Source organism: Aythya fuligula, chromosome Z (genome assembly GCF_009819795.1).
Source record: "Aythya fuligula isolate bAytFul2 chromosome Z, bAytFul2.pri, whole genome shotgun sequence".
Classification (NCBI taxonomy): domain Eukaryota; kingdom Metazoa; phylum Chordata; class Aves; order Anseriformes; family Anatidae; genus Aythya; species Aythya fuligula.
The window spans coordinates 69,698,889-69,717,934 of NC_045593.1; the positions used below are offsets into that span (position 1 = coordinate 69,698,889).

Genomic DNA, 19,046 nt, shown 5'->3' on the forward strand with positions numbered 1-19,046 from the left:
GGGCAGGAATCTAATTTGTAATGATGCTGTAGGACAGAAGGGATGAAATGCTTAAATAGCCACTATGCCTGAAAACTTGCACTTCTGTGCTTGACTGCTATCACACTTACCTGCTTCAGGGCACTCCTTATTCAGGAATTGCTTGCATACTTCTGTGAACTCAGGAGCTGAGCCATTAACACCAACACTGGACTTGTTTTCTAGGATACTTTTCCAAGTACCCTAGAAAATATCCTAGAAAAATATCCTAGAAAAAGTATCCTTGCGCATCTGCCCTCTCACTTCCATGTGTCCATCTCCGACTTTCCATGCTCTTGCTCACCTTGTCAATTGCCATCAGACTTAAGCTACTCTAGTAGTCCAGAAGAGATCAGCAAATCTGGGCTCTGTGCCTGACAAGATGATTGAGCAGATCCTCCCAGAAACTATGCGGAGGCCCATGGAAAACAAGGAGGTGATTGGTGACAACCAGCATAGCTTCACTGAGGACAGATTGTTCCTGACAAATCCAGTGGCCTTCTATGATGGGGTTCCAGCATTGGTGGACAGGGGAAGGGCATCTGACATCATCTGCCTGGACCTATCACTGTCCTACCTGATATCCTTGTCTCTAGTTTGGAGAAACATGGATTTGATGGCTGGACCCATCACTGGGTAAGGAATTGTCTGGATGGTCTTACTCAGAAACAGAAACCTGTTTGTTGGGTTGACTTCCCAGACTATTGATGCCTGTTTGTTGATCTGTCACTCGCCCAGATGCTCAAGGAAATGACTACAGCAGACCTTTTCAGTAAAAATCTTTTGAGTTGGCTTAATTGCGTGTAAGAGATGAGGAAAAAAGCAATCTAAAACATCAAATAGGGGGTTGCTAAACTTGCTTTATTTGGGTCAGGTGGCTGAGCTTTTTCTACAGCAGTGTAGAACAAAGGTGGATGCTCTCTCAGTCTCACAAACTCCAGCTTCTGATCATCTGGCAGGTTTCGTCCTAGTCCCAGCACACACAGAAATGATGATTTCTGCTTTCTGGATTAGATGCCCCTTTAACTCCTGTCACTGGTATTTGAATCCAAGTTTGAACACCAGTTAGTGTGCATTGCTTTCCAGTACAGGAAGGCAACTTCTTGGCTGTGCTATCTCGTAGCACCTCTACTCACTCACTCGTGCTGACACTGGCACGAGTGAATGCATGTCTTCAGCCCTTACTGATCTCTGTAGCCATGGATACCTGGTCGCATGCAAAACCATCAGCATTAGCAACAGGACAGGTTATTTCAGCGGAGACGGCTGGCATGGGTACAGGGAACTTGCTGTCTGGATGATTCTGTAAGAGTCTGCATGACATTGTTTCCCCCATAAGACACAGAAAACTCTTTTAAAAACTGCATATTCCCCGCGACAGGAAGATAGATCTTTTGTGGAAATGCTCTTTGAAACGAGAAGCATAAGCTACAATTAAAACTATTTATGCAACCCCATTCAGTTACCACCTTACAGTACTCTTTCACAAACCATTTTAGAGGCTAATGGTTGAAAGACATACAAAGTGCAATATGGATACCAGCCAAAGACGTCCATTAGTTGCTCCTGAGTGCTCCACAATTAATTGGAGTTGTGGGGCTGGGATGGGAGGTTCACCGGAGTCTGATCCATGCATTAGGCAGGCATATTATGCAGGGGCTGGGAGATGAATGTTGTGCTTGGGAAGCAGAGGGATGGCTCCTACAGCACGTACAAGCAGACAGGGTACAGGAGAAAACATTTTGTCACTGAAAAGAGGCAGATCTAGCAGCAGCCTTCCTTAGTGGAGGCTAAACTGGAAACATGCTGTTTATGAAAGTCAGAGGCAGGTAGCCCCAGAGAGACGGAATCAGCACAGTTGGATGGAAAAGCAGCCCTTCTTTAGCTTTTTCTTCTTGTTTGAACAGTTAGTGCCTGGAACAAGTCTGTTTAACAATCTCCTGGTGAATAGTGCTCTTTACCAGACTCACAGCTGCACAAACGGAAGAAGGGAATGGTTAAAAGAAGCAAGGCAACTAAAAATTCAGCGAACCTGCATCTGCTGAGCACTGAAGAGAGTGTCAGCTCCTTGATTTATGGAGTGGCTGAGAAACTCATCCCCTTTGCTGAGAAAGGGGAAAGGAAGATACGTTATTGTGTTATATAGGTTTATCATTACTTTTTTGTCTGATAACTTGACATCCAATGTGCCGCTGAGGGCTGGAAAGTCTCAGAGAACAACAATTGAACATTTTACAGAGATCTTGTAGTGGACCAGCAGAGCAATGGGAATTTCCACTAGAAAAAAAATGGAAAAGAGGTTACCTGCCAGGGTTTTAATTCAGAGCCTGTCACCCAGGATGATGGTGGTTTGCATACTAACTATGGAAGAGGTACCACGTAAGGGACAGCAATCAGTGCAGGCTTGTGAAATGCAAGTGGAAGGCAGGCAAACTCATGGGAGAAAAGAGTAGGAGTAATCCTAAGAGTGAAAAACAAGAAAGTTTGTTAAAAATGTTCTTTAAAAAGCACAGAATTCTCAAAAGATCTTTGAATAAAGTGCCAAGGCACTTTGACAGGGAGAAGAGGGGATGCTGGTAGCCCCTGTCATTGCTCTGAAGGAACACCAGAGCAGGGGACTTGTGTGAAAGCTAGGGCTGAAGGGAAAGGACTCAAGAAAGGGCTGCAAATGTCTTCTCCTTGGGATCTATAAAAGAGACAGCACCCGAACAAGCTGGGACTTACATCCAGGAGCTCTAGTTGTGCTGGTGATTTTCAGACTGCGTTGAGGGGATAGACGTGAAGTGGGAAAAGCAAAATGTCTGCAAGAGCAGGCCCGTAGTGCTTGCCACGGTGTACAGATGGGTGAGGTACGTAAGGTGATTGTCAGGCTCAGAGGATTAAGAAAAATACTGTGTATTTAGTACATTGTTATCTGGAAAATTATGTAAGTATTCTGCAGATAAATCAGTCTCCTGCCTGTGGGAAGAGACCTTACATGACTCTCCTGAGGGTTTATTCTGGAGCACTGGCAGGCTGTTTGCTGGGGTGGAATCAAGTGAATGAAACGGTAGGATCGTGCCATACTACTGCTCTTTGCTCCGTTAACCCAATGGATATATGACACTGGGACATCTTCCTGCAGAGACTGCCAGCTACGGAATTAACAGGGGAACCGTGCGCTTCCAAAAGACGAGGCTTTTGCCTTGGGTAGGAAAAAGCTAGTTTCTGGCAATGGTGAAGTCTGTGCGCATGGTGCAGGGATCCCTGATACTGCTTCCTAAGGTTCTTAAGAAATTCGTGAAGGGTGCCATTTAGATGGATCAATTTCAGCCCCGATCTGAGTTTCACAAGTCGAGAAGCTTCTTTTCCTTACCTCAAAGGAAGTTAGTGACGACAAAGACACTGTTGGTGTTCAGCAATCACAGTACAGCACAGATCTGCAAAAACCCATGAAAAGATCCAGGCAGCACTAATTGGCTTTTGTTATTTCTTTAGAACACCTTCTGTGGCATTATTCCTGTGGCCTCATTTCAGCTGCATGGCAGGCATTCATCATTAGCGCATCTTTGCCTGCTAAATCAGTTTTTTCTTAATATTTTGAAAAGACCTAATTTATTGTCCTAGGGATGCCTCTGGAGAAGTTTTGGCAATTCAAGAGCTGCTTCAGATTTTGTGACCCTCAGCTGGCAGCAGCAGTTGAAGAGGTGGGAGAAGAGGCAGCATTATCTTCCACCTGTTTGCTGGGGCCATGGATGGATGTATTATGGGAAATTGAAACAAAAATGACAATGGTACAAACCTGAACAGAGACAATTTCATATACAAGAAAACAGTCTTCTTTTTTTTTCTTTTTTCTTTTTTTTAAAACTATATCTGCTCATAGGCCTTTCTCATATCCTCCCAAAGATGAAAAAAAAAAAAAAGGGGCAAAAAGGCTGATCCCTTTTTCTTCTTTGTCCATGCAGGATAGCTCCATACCTTTTCCTGCTTCCATGTGAATGGTTCAGTTCATCTTGGGCCAAGATATGGATGCAGCCTGAAGTATGACGGGAAGATATTCTGTAAAGATAAGCTTGAACAAAGACGAATTAAGGAACAGTCACCCTCTTCTCTCCTTTCCAGACTCATAAAAAAATTTTGAACAAGGTACCCAGTGCTGTCATTCAGGGGTGCACAGGATTTAGGGATATCCCTTTGAAAAACAAATGTGAGCAGTAGTGAAGGTTGGCTACTGCTATTTTTATCTTCTGTTCAACCATTTCCTGTTTTCCTCTCTCTTTTTTAACCACCACAAAGACAGAATCACTTAACATTTTGTACTTGCTGATTAATGGCTGCATTCAAAGGCAAGTGTGGAAGGTCATTACAAGGGAGTTGGGGGATCTGGGATCTGGCATTGTGCTCCTAGGAATATGCAGTGTAATATTATCCTGTAGATGGAATTACATTATTATATGGTTTCAGCTTTGTATCTCAAGCTGTCTACTTATAAATTGGAGCAATAAATATGTGCTTGCTGTGCTTACCTGAACAAAATATCTTACAACAAAAATTCAGGGACCAACATGTACAGAAATTTATTTTATAAGGCTTTTACTGAAAAAAAAAAATCCTTTCAGGCAAACCTGAAACTATTCATCATCTCAGCCTTGCTGATTAGTTTATCAGCCCATCAGAGTGTGACTAGATAATGACATAAAACCTTGTTTTGAACAGTTTGCTGTTCCAGCTTACTACGCTCCTTACAAGGAGACACAGAAGAGAACACTGGGTGATAACCTAGTGGGAGTGCTTTAAGAGTGTCCTGCTGTGAAGGCAATGCTCTATTAAATCACACAACCTGATACTATAGCTGCGAGTCACTTCAGAAAGCTTGGCCTTTTATGATTAACATGTTTTACAGAGAAAAGTGTGATTACAGGCAAAAGCAGTTAAAATACTTGTTGCAGTAGGTAATATGGCTGAGTATCTGGGCTCCTGAGTGCTTTTGTATAGAAGTGAAGACTGCTCCACATGCTTATGCCTATGTTCCTACCTATGAGCCACTCCCTGTATCTCTGATCATAAAGTGTTTACTCCAAGTGTTCCCCCAGCGATTTCAAACAAACAAAGGCAACTGGTAAAGTGGTGGCTGCCCAGGACTGTCTTGGGGGAAGGCTCTCATAAAGGCTGACAATAGATGGGGTCAATACATTGTTTGAGAAAGTTGTAGCTAGTGGCTTCATTCATCATCGTGACAGCAGTACTGACAGCTCTCTGCAGTGGTTCATCTGCGAAATGAAGGATCAGCAGTGAGGGCTAGCTGGCAGGAGATCCAGAACTTTTGAAGCCTGCCTTCTCTGTCGTGCTTTACTCATGCTGTGTAATGGCAGGGTTTGGACCTTGGCATCCTGACCAGTGATAATTTGCCTAAATCTACACTTTTTTTTTTTTCTTTTTTCCTTTTCCCATGCATGCAGTAGCAAAGACAGTGGCAGAAGGGGAGAAGAGACCTGTTCGGGTAGGCCTGGCTTCTCAGAGCTGTTCAAAGTTACTGCATTTACAGGCACGCAGAGGAGTTATCTAGGACAGAAGGAAAGGTCAGAGTTCTTTGTGAGTTGCTTCTGGGATAAAATTGACCCAAATGCTTATGACCCGAAATTATTTTAAAGCTTTAAGTCAGCCTATGAGCTATATGCACAGAGGCAAATTAATGATGACATAAATCTAATGGCTTGTGTAGCTCAAGAGCAAGTGAAGTTATAAGGCTATGACAACAGCAGATGTGTTCAGAGAGGAGGTGAAGCAGACTTTAAAATTTGGCAAAGATAGGTTGAATAAAAATAATATGTGGTGAACATGAGTGAAATGTTCCTTGACAGCACCCTGAGACTTGGCTTTTTCTTCTTTATTGCTGTGAAGCTGATAGGAGACTTGTTAAGGCAGAGCAGTAGCAGCATCTAAAGCTGCGTTTTAGTTAAGGGTCAGTGTCAGTGCTTTCATTATAAAACTTGTTCCTCCAGAGAATATAGTACTGCAATAAAAACACTCACTCTGGCCTGAAAGGTGCTGCATGACAGTTTGGTCCGGGAACACAAACAGAGCAGTGAAACAGCCCAGCTGAATGTCTCCTGAAGTCAAGGGCAAGGCTTTGGTCTGCTTTTTGATCAGGCCCCATGTACGCTGCTTGGCTGTGAGATGAATTAACAATGCTGAATTTCCGTCGTCAGCAGAGCATGAACAGTGAAAGTGCGTGTTTCTCTGCAGCAGCTACTGATGGAGCACTCTAGTTTTATAAGATGCATATTAAATGAGGACACTGCTGACATGACACGGATCTTGGTCAGTTAATAATTTCACCCTCCTCTTTCCTCAAAATACACACCTATGGTGTGGTCAGGGACCTGTCAGCACAGCTGCAGTTCTCGGGCATGGATCACACCTTGCTTGTGTCCTTCGCTGCTAAAATGAGGAAATCTAAGGTCTGACTTAGGGTGTAAGTCTGTGTACTACTTCTGATGTCTGTGCAAAGAGAAAGTGTCAAAGGTGATGTGAAGGTATATGGCCCCATATTTGGCACCTCAGTCCAGTGGCTGACGAGATGGGGAGCAGGGACTTTCATATGGTCACACAGGAGTTTTTGGTAAGGCTGTGAACAGCCATCATTCTGCTGAGGTCCTTGCCACATCAGGTCCATCATGGTTTCTTACAGGGGAGTGCAGCTGGGACAGGTCTGGGTACCCTGTGGAGGAAGTTTTCTTCCGTAATTTGAGGCTTGGGCATCACACATATTCAGTGTATGGACGTCAGAGAGGGTATTCACAGCTTCCTGTGAATAAAGGTACTCTAACAACGTGTGAAAGGTACTTCAACTCAAGGAAAGATTCTTGTAAGGCAAGGACATGTGGGGGTGCTTCAGTCAATCAAAGCTTCCTTACAAAGTGCAGTCAGGGACTCTAAAGCAATGGCTTTGAACTGTTTTTCAGTTTGTAGATGCTTGAAGTGTGTGGAGATAGGAGATGCAGACAACCGTATACTGAATTCGAGCCAACAGATAACAGCTTGCTTCTCTTAATTACCTTTTTCAGATGCATTAGGTATAGTCTGTGGGCCTCAAAGGGTGTGCAGATCACAGACAGAAAATCAGCTCCTTGAAATGCGTATTTTAAAAGGAGTGAATTATTCTTGTGTGTCATAATACCCAATTTATGCTAAAGCTTAATCAGGGTGAAGCAAATGTCAGCATTAGCTCTCTTCCTAATAAATGAAGCATACAAAGAATTACCTGGTTGCAAAGATCTGCATTGTCTTAGAATCGGAGTCTAGTTTTTCTGTTTTATAAGAGCAAGAATTCATGTGTGAGTGGTCCTCGACAGGGTGACAAGTACCCTGTCCTGGTGCGGGTGCAGAAGAGCTGCTCGACGCCACTGAGCTGGCAACCTCGGCCAGGAGAGGCGCTGGAGGAAAGGCTCCTCTCCTCACATTTTGTTGTTTCATTTGAAACTAACGCTGTGTAACAGGGCTTTGGAAACAACAACAGAGGCTGGGTTACCCTGTGAAACTCCCTGAGCTGAACTGACATGGAGTTCAACCTGCCATCTCCTGTGTCAGAAGCGGCTGCTCGCGCTCGATCGAGAGTGAGGTACGGTGTGTCACGCTGCCGTGTGAAGCTTCTTCATGCTTTGGCATGTGGGAAGATTAGTTCTGCTGGCCGTTTCATCCTTTTCCTGGATCTAACAACGCTTGTTTCTATGACAACCAATTTGGCAGCAGGGGTGTATTTTCATTCATTTGGATTGCATGGTGTGTTTTTTCAAACTGAGTTCTGGGACTTCAGGGGAAAAAAAAGTTCAGTCTGAAGCATTTTAAGTTAGGACATTCAAGTTTATAACCTAAAATGAGAAAATATCTCCATGAAATTAAGCATTTTAGTTGTAAGCTCATTTTCAACCATTATGTCTTGGTACTTTTAGAGCTACTGACGATTTGGGTATTTTAAAGTGACAGATGCATTTTGTGGCATTAGATTCATATAGTTCTGTTACATCTTTGCATAAAAACAATGCTACTTTGTGTCTTGCATTTTTATTTCCAGAAGATACACATTTCCAGAAGACACTCTCTGAGTAAATCTGGTAGTTGGAGGTTTGCTTATTGCTTCCTCATGGTACTGTTAGAATGGGAAAGAGCAATTACCAAATTAATACTGTTTATACACTCATTTGTCTAAACTGGTCACCTAAACCTGACCTGATAAAGTCCTCTGACATTTTCTAAAATATGCTCTTTGTCCTTTAGTATGTTCAGGATTCCTCCAATGTCCAGAAAAGCTGGGAGTAGGACACTATGCACTATTGGGAAACCTTAAGACCACACTTACCTTCTAAATACACTGCTATGACTGTTATGTGTTGGCATTATGCGTACCTTCTTGCTGGGATCAGAGTTCTGTCATCGGCACAACTGGAAACTCAACAGAAATACAGAATCTCTGAAGAGAAGAATCTGACCCAGTACTGTGAATTTGAGCACCTTCCACAGAGAACTGAGAGTCATGGAGCTGAAATTTGTGTTTTTCTTCTCTAAATGAAGTCATTGAGCCAGATGAGAGCCCAAAGTATACTACCTTAGAAGCACTCTTAGAAGTAAACCATCTGGTCAGTGCCTAAAAACTAGTGCATTTTGACATTTGGTGCAATCAAACTCAAAGTCTATTCATTATTTCAAAACAAAACATTTACTTCTTCACACAAAGGTTATATACTCAATGCCATGTAAAGACTTGCAATGCAATTAATAGAGATTTGGCCAATGTAGAGTTACTTGTGACTGGACATATGGACTTCATGACTTTTCTGGTATGTCCTCATGACACAAAAAGCAACACAGTATACATCAAAAGCATGCTTATCAGTGGCATCAGCTTCTTGCATCTTACCTTCTAGTCATTGTGCACTAAGTTCTATAAGCTGTAAAATGTGGCAGCGATATATAAAACAGGCTAAAATTGTATCTTGAAAATGTTAAGATTTCAGGAATAGGGAACTGAGAAATCGTGAAGAAACCAGAAGCCTAGCTGCACATAGAACCCAAATCCATTATTTGTAAGCATGCTTTGATCTTGAATCAGAAACCCACTACTAAACACACTGTTCTCTCAGCAGCACCACTATAAACAATGTGTATTCATTAACTTGTCCTCATATGAAAACTTTTGGGAACTGTTTTTAACAGTTCAGTACATGGAGAAAGACTCTTTGCCAGAAGCCTTGAAAGAAAATCCCGTGTAGAGATGCACTATGCCCATCTATACCGTATCCCCACCAACTTGAAGCCACAGAGTTGGACCCACCCGACACATCATGGGGTTTTTTTGATGTCTGCCAGCACCACTGGGAAAGCAGGTGTGTCCCAGCTTTGCAAAGCTTGTAGGTCCTCACCCATGCTCCATATCAACTCTGCATAGGGCTGAGGGGGTCAGCAGGACTCACAATGCTGCACTGGGGAGCCACAATTTTCAAATTCCTTGGAAAACAGTGAGTGCTGGGGTTTAATGCAGGGGCTAAAGCCACTGACCCCTTTTGGGGAATCCTTATGTGCTCTTGGGAGTGCCAGTGCAGGGACACTTCCCTAAGCTATCCTGAGGAGAATCCTGTTGTGCTTACCAGAGAGGTGAGAGAGAAGTGTCAATATTCACATTCACATTTTTGAGAATGCCTGAAATAACCTCTGCATTATAGTAACTTGCATAAAAATGTAGGGAGACAGCTCTTTTGATACGATGGTATTTGTGAGAAGTGCTTTAGCTTATATGCCTTTGCATTTGCTGCTACAGCATTGGTACAATCCACATACGCAAAAAGTTATTTTGGTTCCTGCGCATATTACAATACACAGTTAGTGTGTTTATGACCAAATGATATTTCACTGGAAAATGCTATTTCATGGTAAGGCAAGGAAGGAAAAAAGACTGGGAAATACTGCCTCTTAACGACATTGCAGTAAGAATGCAAATATTAAACACATGAAATAGGAAACTCATGTATGTCCCTCATCTATCTCATTTAGAGCTATCTAGCATGAAAAATTCAGACAGAGCACATTGCTCTGCCTAGTATTTTTCCAAGTTTGGCCCATCAATGACATGTGTACTTGAACTGGAAAGCCTAAGAATCTGTTTATAAAATACTATATTTTGACACATTTCTGTGTTTGTGAAAGATTCTGAGTGATCTTTTTCCATCTGGTAAAGAAACTCTCGTTCCAAAATTGCTGTTGCCACAGGATAGAATTGTTATGCAGGGGTCAATCCTATTGCATGCCTTTATTTACTTTCGGGATGATTTTCAGTTGCTGTAGGCTTAAGCCTTTGGGACATGAAAAGTAATACAGTGGGTGTTTATGAGGACTACTGGACAATAAATTATACATCCCCAAAGGTCTGTCCAAGGAGACAGTATCTGAACATGACTACTCAAATGCATTGGGTTTATGTGGCAAGGTTTTGGTAGCAGGGAGCTGCAGGGGTGGCCTCTGTGAGCAGAGCCCAGCAGCTGCCCCATGTCAGAGCAGCGCCAGCTCCAGCTGCTCCCAAAGGGACCCACCTCTGGCCATCACTGAGCTAATAAGCAATGTATGCATATCTGTGAGAGCAGATTTAAGAAAGGGGGGAAAAATGCTGGGAAACAGCAGCTGGGAGAGGGGGGTGCAGCTCCCAGCCCTGCAGCCCCCATGGGCAGTGCAGCAGGAGGGCAGGAGGTGCTGCAGGCAGGCAGCAGCAGTTCCCTTGCAGCCTGTGCAGGGAGAGGCCCGTGGTGGAGCAGGCTGTCCCCCTGCAGCCCATGGGTCCCACATGGAGCAGATCTCCACGCTGCAGCCCCCCCATGGGTGGAGGAGCCCCCGGTGGAGCAGGTGGATGTGGCCTGGAGGAGGCTGCGGCCCATGGAGAGCCCCCGCAGGAGCAGGCCCCGGGCCAGAGCTGCAGCCCGTGGAGAGGAGCCCACGCAGGAGCAGGGGGTCTGGGGGGAGCTGCCCCCACCCGTGGGGGACCCGTGCTGGAGCAGTTTGCTCCTGGGGGATGGATGGATGGACCCCGTGGGACGGAGCCGTGTGGGAGCAGTGCTTGAAGAGCTGCTGCCTGTGGGCAGCCCCCCAGGCTCAGTTCAGGAAGGACGGCATGCCTGGGAGGGACCCCATGGGGAGCAGGGGCAGAGAGGGACCAAGAAGGAGTGGTGGAGACAAAGCATCTGCGGCTGACCACAGCCCCCATTTCCCTGAACTGTTTGGGAGGAGGAGGTAGAGGAGGGTGAATGGTGGGGAAGGTATTTTTCATTTTCTTTTAGTTTTTCTCACTGCTCTAGTCTGATAGTGATAGGCAATAAATTACAATAATCTCCCTATGCTGAGTCTGTTTTGCCCATGATGGTAACAGGTTAGTGTCCTCCCTGTCTCTATCACAACCCTTGAGCCTTTTTCTGTTTATTTTCTCCCTCTGTTCCTTTGTGGAGAGGGAGTGAGAGAGCAGTTGTGGTGGAGTTTAGCAAACCATCAGCATGAAATCACCGCGTCAAAAAGTGAATAAATTTTTCTTTTCATGGAATAGTCCAAACCATGGACTGGAACTCTGAAGTGCTGGATAAAGGTTTGAGAGATTTGGAGTCAGTTTGCCATGTGTCTATGCCAGTTCCATCTCCATGAGTGTACACTACAGACGTATTTGACAGGATTGTATGGCTTTAGCCTGCTGTCACCTGAATAAGGGGAAGACACCTCTGTACTACCATAATGGCAGCAATAAGAAATTGAATGCTGCTGTGTCCTCTGTCAGAGCATTTTCTGTATGCATACACCTCCATTTCCTCTTGGAGCTATTCATCTTGACACAGGGTCTTGCCATGTAGATACCTTGGTGACTGCAAAGAGCAGAGTACCATTTATAACCTTCCCTAAAACAGATGCTGTACTTTCCACTGCTTTATATTAGAAGCTTCTGCAGCTGCACATTTCAGGGATGCAGAAAGCTGGTTGTGTTCACAGTATTTCTTTTGATGTTAGGCAACTCAGGATAAGATAAAATTGTGAACGCTCCTTGGGTTATAACTTGAATTTACAATCTTGACAGCTCTGTTCAGGCACAGTGCCAAAAAGCTCTCTGTACATTTAAACAACGATAGGACGAAGTGATATTGTCTCCTAAGGGACAATAGGAAACAACTTGGCCTTTCAAAAATGTTACATTGATGTGCGTTCCTAGGAACATCAAGTCTAAGTATGGCAATCTCCTGGTAAAGTATCTCCAGGGATCTCAATTGAAAGAAAGCTATGATATGATAAAACTGCTGGATAGAATGAAAATAAGGAAAAAGAATGGAAATGGGAAAGCTGATTCTGTATAAATAAACCTTAAATCTACAGAAGTAATTTCTCCATAGGAAAGGGGATTCTTTGTTCATTAAATAATAGTTTGTAGGGGCACTTCTGTGGTAATTGTTGCATGATAAAATTGCATGATGGACTCTCAGTATAATCTAAAACTCTGCATTGTCAGATAATACCAATGAGTTTGTCATTCTCTATTTTTATAGTAATCAATTCTCTTCCATCTTGGGTGAAATGATTATCAAAATCCAATCTTGTAAGTCATACTTCTGCCTCAACAGTGAAACACTAACAGAGAAAAATGTGGGCTGAACAGGGTGAACGATTTAAATGAAGAGAGGCCCAGATAACCCTGAGGTGCTATCCTGTTATCCGTGGTGCTCAGTGCTGTCTTTACCTTAGTCTTCCCTGATGGTCCCCCTAGAGAAAGGGTTCAAGGAGAAGGAGAACAACCAGAAAGAGGGTGGGGGTTGAGTCAGGGGTTACCTGTACAAACGTGATGCATTCAAAGCCATGGGACTCCAGGGGCTGCACCCAAAGCTGCCGAGAGAGTTGGCCAGTGGCTGTGTAATGCCACCCTCAAGCATCTTTGAAAGGCCGTGGAAACTGGGGGAGGTCCCCAGCAACTGGAGAAAGGACCATATCACATCTGTCCTCAGAAAGGAGAAGAATGATGATTAGGAGGACTTCAGGTCAGCCAGTCTCACATTCATCCCTGTGACTATCATGGAGCATAGCCCTGGGCACATGAGGGAGAAGAAGGTGATCAAGACAATCAGCAAGGCAGACAAAGGACAAATTGAGTCCAAACCATATAATTACCTTGTATGATCAATCAGGTTTATGGACAAGTGGTGAGCAGGGGATGCCATTTACATTGATTTCAGCAAGGCTTCCAACACACCCCGCAGTGTCTTTGATTCTGAGCCAGATGTTAGGGTCTGGGTTGGTAACCCATCCTGTGGGTGAATTACCTGGCTGGGTGGTTGGGCTCAGGGCTGGTGGCTACTGGTTTGGATCTGCCTGGAGGCCAGTTCCCCATGGGATGCCACAGGTGCTGCCCTGGGGCCTGTTTAACATCTCCAGAGGTCACAAAGGGAGCTCTGTCAGACTTGCAGGTGAATCCAAGGTTGTGGGGCCGGGGTTGGTTCAGCTTGGAGTGGAGGGAGCTTCAGGGTATTATGAGAGGCACAGGGACAATACAGAGCCTGACTGCGCTTAAGAAACTGCTTTTGTTTTTCAAAGACAATAAACAAACCCTAGAGGAGCTGCCCAGAGGGGTGTGGGGTTTCAACCTTGGGGGTTTCAAGCCTGGAGCTGAGATCATGTTCTGTGCAGCTGGTGGGAAAGGGGTTTCATGGGGCCCCTGCCTCCCACAGTATCTCTGGGAAGCAACTCAGTGTAAATTTGTGAAGCAGAGAACAATAGACCATTGTTTTTTAAAGTGTAATTGAAGGTTTCACATAAGCACCGTCCCGATTAAGCAGTAGATAGAATTTTCACAGTCTTTGCTTTACTATAACATTTTATCATTTTAGACAATAAATGGGATGAATCAAATCTGCTATCAAAACGCTGTGACTTTGCAGTAGCGAAGACAAGGGCAGCCTGCTCCCATATCCTCACAGCTAGCTGTGGTCAGGTGGTGAGGTCTCTGCCTAGACTCATTTACACCTCTGCAAAGCCACTGTAAAAGTGTTATCATCCTGATTGCTTAGTGTTTTGAATCTACTCTGAGTGGAAATTACTACTTAAAACTGGAGTCCCACTCTGTTCGCTGGCAACTGTGAAATTTTAGCAATTTCCAGACAAAAGAAAAAAACTTGACAATTTTATTTACTTGCTTGACTATAAAGCTGGAGGAAGTATGGGTGTATAACCCTTTATGTTTCTATCTGAAACTAGTCCCTCCACCCCTTTCAGACTTTGCTGAAGGTGCCATAACCATTACTCTGATTTCTGAGTCATTTCCATGGTTTTATTTTCATGTTGATTTTGTGTATGAGCTATCAGTCTTGTCATAACATACATGACAGGGCTGTATATGGCTGTGTTTAGACAGAGACTTGTCTATACCGTGAGGTGTATCAGTTTGGGTATACCTGGGAGCAGTACCTATTGTGCTAAGGAGCAAACAGAGGCCAGATTGATTTGCTATGGCAATAGCAAGGAATCTGATACCTGCAGGCCTAGCTGAAGGCTCATGTTTCACCCAGCAGGCTTTGGAAGACTGCATTGTTTTTTCATTTTTTGCCTTAGAATAATGTGATAAATGACCTCTTGTCGTGCTTTGTAGTCTCTCTTTGCTCCATTTATTTGTTGCCATCATGCTCCCATGAATATTTCATCATTATTTCTACGAAACATCACCCAGCAGGTTACATGCACGTTAGTGTTTGAGAAAGCAGAATCTGTCAGTACCCAGCTTTTGAAGAGGTTTTCCATTTATTCATAGCAGAGGGGTGGGAAGGGTCACAGGAAGCTTACTGACTTAATGAAGGGATAGAGGAGAAGGTAGTGAAAGAAAATGGAGAGAACTGATCGTTCTGCAAGCTGTTGTAGGCGAAGTAACACAGACATGCACGCATCCTTTTTTCCTGATTACTGTAATTGTGACACTGTGCTGTGTCTTTACAAACACTCAGGAAAGACACTGCGGATTCATTGACTTCACTGCCCGTGCCCAAAAGGAATAAGGATTATGGAAAGAATCAGCAGCAGGCCTTGTGCATACAGCTCATTCAAGCTGGCCAGAAGCATTGTGCATGGTGGGGCAGAGCAGATCTTCTGGAGAGAGAGAGAAATGTGGCTTGGATAAGGATCTTGATGAGATCTGTGCTGTATCATTCTGGGAGAGGTCACTTGCATGTACTTCTTATACCTCAGGGACTGACTGCAGAGTTTGGCCCTGAACAATTCCTAGGTCTGCTATTTCCCAGCTCTCATGCTCCCTAGGTGGTCTGGGGGATGAATATTAAAGTGCATTACTGAAAAACAAAATTTTTTTTAGTTCAGCCCTATATGTTTTTCAAAATACTTCGTATGCTGTAGAGGTTATGCATATTTCTATATTCTGTGGCTATAAACTCTTTAGCTCATGCTAAAACAACTCAGATATAAAGTGGAAAGAAAGGGTAGAACATATTATAAGGGATTGCAAAAGGAAGATTTTAGCTTTGGACAGAATAGTCAATAGCTTTTTTAAATTTTTTTTTCCCAAGAAGTTGCTGGTTGGTCACATTAGCCCAAAGTGACATGCTAGGAACTCTAGTTCTTCTTAAGTGCAGGAGGTTTTTTTTGCAAGCTTATTTGGGATGAGACCTGGTTCTTCCCAGTCCTGGTGCTTATATCCCATTTCCTATTCCTAACTCACCAGGTGGCATGTTCTCACACATTTCTCCTGGATTAGAGCCAGCCTCAGTGACTGCACCTCAGCTTGCCAGTCCCTCTGTCAGGCCTATGGAGTATGCATCTTCTCAATTTGCAAAGTAACCACAGGAAAACCTCCAATTGCATGAACATAAACAGGTACACAACCTCACAACCCCCCTGTGTATAAAAGTCAAACCATGTGCACTGTTCTGTCTACAGCACAACCCTCTCCTGCAGTCAGGGAAAGTAAAGACTGCACACAGTTTCTCAGCGCAATTCAAATAGAAGTTGATCTAGGGAAGCAAATGCCACTTTTAGAAATGGTTCATGTCTCCTGTGACAAAGGCTCTCCTTCCCAGGTTAGCATTGACAAAAAACATTTGTCCCTACTTCGCTCTGGTGCAGCTGACACCACCTCGGGTGAGAATGCTGCTGGCTTGTTGCCAGTACAGGCTTTCATTACATGCATGCTCTTATGAAATAAATTGCTAAGGTTCACAAAATACCGCTATTCAGCAGTACCCTTCATGATTAATGAGTAATTCCTCACAGTGGGGCCCATGATAACGGAAGAGAGCTGCTTTCTCACCCAGTTTTCACGGAGCTTTGTCTTACATCAACCAGTGAATAGCAAAGAACCCTCCAGATGCACTTATTACACTCTCCAATTTTCCCTGGTTTTGAGAAGTTGTCTCAGATGTCAGTGTTTTGCCCTTCAGCCGTGATGAACAGCATTTTATTAATACTATAGAACCCCACTGTTTATATTGCCATATTATGTCCAGCACCTTATTTGCTGCATCTTGGAAATACAAGAAGAAAATGATTATAATAATTTAGTTGAGTTCCCTCTTTATTTCTGGTGCTTTCCATCTACAGTGCATTAATTTACTTGCTGCCTATCAGCAGGAAGCAAATTCTGAACCTTCACAGAAATGCATCAAAACACCTGGGATCTATAACCTCTGCTGAGGAAAGATCTGAAATTTGTTGCCAACTCCCTAACAGGCCTATTTGTGGGTTAGGTAGAGATAATGAAAAGAGCAGATTCATATATCCATTCTTCAAGATCAAACCTAGGACCAGGGAGCGATTTATGGTTTATTGCACAACAGTGGAAACCAGTACCTGCATCCAGGAAAACAGATCCTTGAATGAACTAAATCCGAGTGTCCCCTATGGCATGTAAGTGCGTATTTTAGACAGTTTCTAACACAGGATTCATAACCGGTAGTGTTAAATGGAGCATCAGAGAGCACGGAAAAATTTAATCTGTACCTCAACTTCATCACTTTTCGTAGAATCAGAGAATCTTTTGTGTTGGAAGGGACCTTAAAGACCATCCAGTTGCAACCCCCCTGCCATGGACAGGGACACCTCCCACCAGACCATACTGCTCAGAGCCTCATCCAGCCTGGCCTTAAGGATGGTCCACAGGGATGGCACATCCACTTCCAGGGATGGGGCACCCACAGTTTCTCTGGGCAACCTGGTCCAGTGCCTCACCACCCTCACCGTAAAGAGTTTCTTCCTTAGATCTAATCTAAATCTTCCCTCTTTTAGTTTAAAGCCATTGCTCCTTGCCCTATCACTGCACTCCCTGACACAGAGTCCCCCCCACACCTTTCCTGTAGGCCCCTTTAGGTACTGGAATGATGCTGTAAGGTTTCCCTGGAGCCTTCATTTCTCCAGGCTGAACAACCCTAACTCTCTCGAGCTGTCTTCACAGGAGACGTGCTCCAGCCCGTAACCTCTCAAGCCTGTCAGGGTCCCTCTGGATTGCATCCCTTCCCTCTACAGCATCAGCTACACAACACCCCTAGAACTGAAAAACCATTGACTTGCATGTTGTCCATTTAGTCAGGTGGACGACTCTTATTTTAACCTTTCAAATTCCTGGGGACAATTTGATACCAATCTACTCACCTGCACCTCCAGGAGCAGCTTGGCTTGAATTGCTGTGGCAATCCTCCTCATCCCTGGCTTTTGGAGACTGGCTGCTTTAGGGACACTGCAGCATGTTTAAAATGGGGTGGTCTCCTCATCGTCTGATCTCCAGTTTTTTTTATAGGGAAGCAGGGAATAAGATTTGGAATGGTTCCTGGAATGCTTAGGAAGGAGATGGTGTAAGGGACTGCAGCTGTGCAGCTGAGAGAGGAGATAAATAAGACGAAGTAGAAATAACACAGGAAAAGGTGCAAGCATATTTCCCTATTTTCCTCCAAAGGGAATCTAGATATATGGGATGCTCCGTGGAGGCGGACACAACATATTTGAAATGAGCAGAAAGATACAGTTTATTTTTGAATGATAACTCTAAATTATAGCTCATGAATTCAAGGAGCTCTCAAAAGGTTAGTGGTTTTTGTTTACGCTTCATGGACAGAGCATTGGCAGCTGCTCTGTCGAAATACTTGAAGTGTAGAAAGTGAGTTAAAGGTTAACCAGACGGAGTTTAAAAACCTTCTTTTAATGGCAAATTATTTTATCACAGTGTATGTTAGATGTTTGTTCATTAACATTCATCTGAAATCTACAGTGGTGAGCAGGATACACGTCTAAACAGGCCCGAGGTCACAGCCAGGATAACAACTTCTATAAAATTGTCCTTTTGATAAGTTTGCTGGTCCTGAGACTGCAAGATGAGCATTTTCTCTTTTTAACTGTCCGTTTTTAATTTCTGGATAAAAGAAGCACTTTAGAAACTCACTTGCACAGCAAAATGAAATGCATTTATCTTGTGCCTGTTCTCTCCACTGCTCCTACCGAGGAAGAGGACTGAGTAATTCTGCGGCGGAGCAATACCACTGGAAATACATTTCTCAGACAGAAGCCCTGCATTTCTCAAGTCATCATAGAAATACATGACAATAACACGATGTCAACAACACCTTCATGTTTGACATTTGGTAAGGCCATTGTCCCTGCTGTTTCTACATTGCTATTATCTGCCTTTATTAGCAAAAAAAGAAAAAGTCAGACACACAGGTTACAGGTGCTATAGCACAAAGATTCAAAAGAAAAATGCTATAGAGCCATGTCAAGGCTAACAAGGCTTCTCTTGTTCCCAGATTCCCAGCAGAATTAGACATCCCAGATGGCAGATGCTGGTTTGAACATTGGCTATAAATTAGCCTCTATTCAAACAGCATCTGAAGACCATACTGCATCTCTGAACTAAAACACATTTTGGAGTTGTAAGATCCTTTTTTTGCTCTGCTTTCTGTTTACCTTTTTGTTTTGGGATCTGCCTTGGGTAAATACAATCTCTTGAGCTTTCTGAACTGATGGCAGGGAAAGAGAATACTGTATAAAGT

The 19,046-nt window shown here is 43.7% G+C and overlaps 1 protein-coding gene across 1 annotated transcript in view; it reads left to right on the forward strand.

The window, feature by feature from the left end:
* The first annotated feature begins 400 nt into the window (after nucleotides 1-400).
* The window catches only part of LOC116500972 (tetraspanin-36-like), a 136,522-nt gene continuing 117,876 nt past the window's right edge, over nucleotides 401-19,046 (forward strand). The window contains exon 1 of the mRNA XM_032206332.1: nucleotides 401-654. Within this exon, the coding sequence (XP_032062223.1) occupies nucleotides 401-654 (254 nt within the window). The remainder of the gene's footprint in view (nucleotides 655-19,046) is intronic.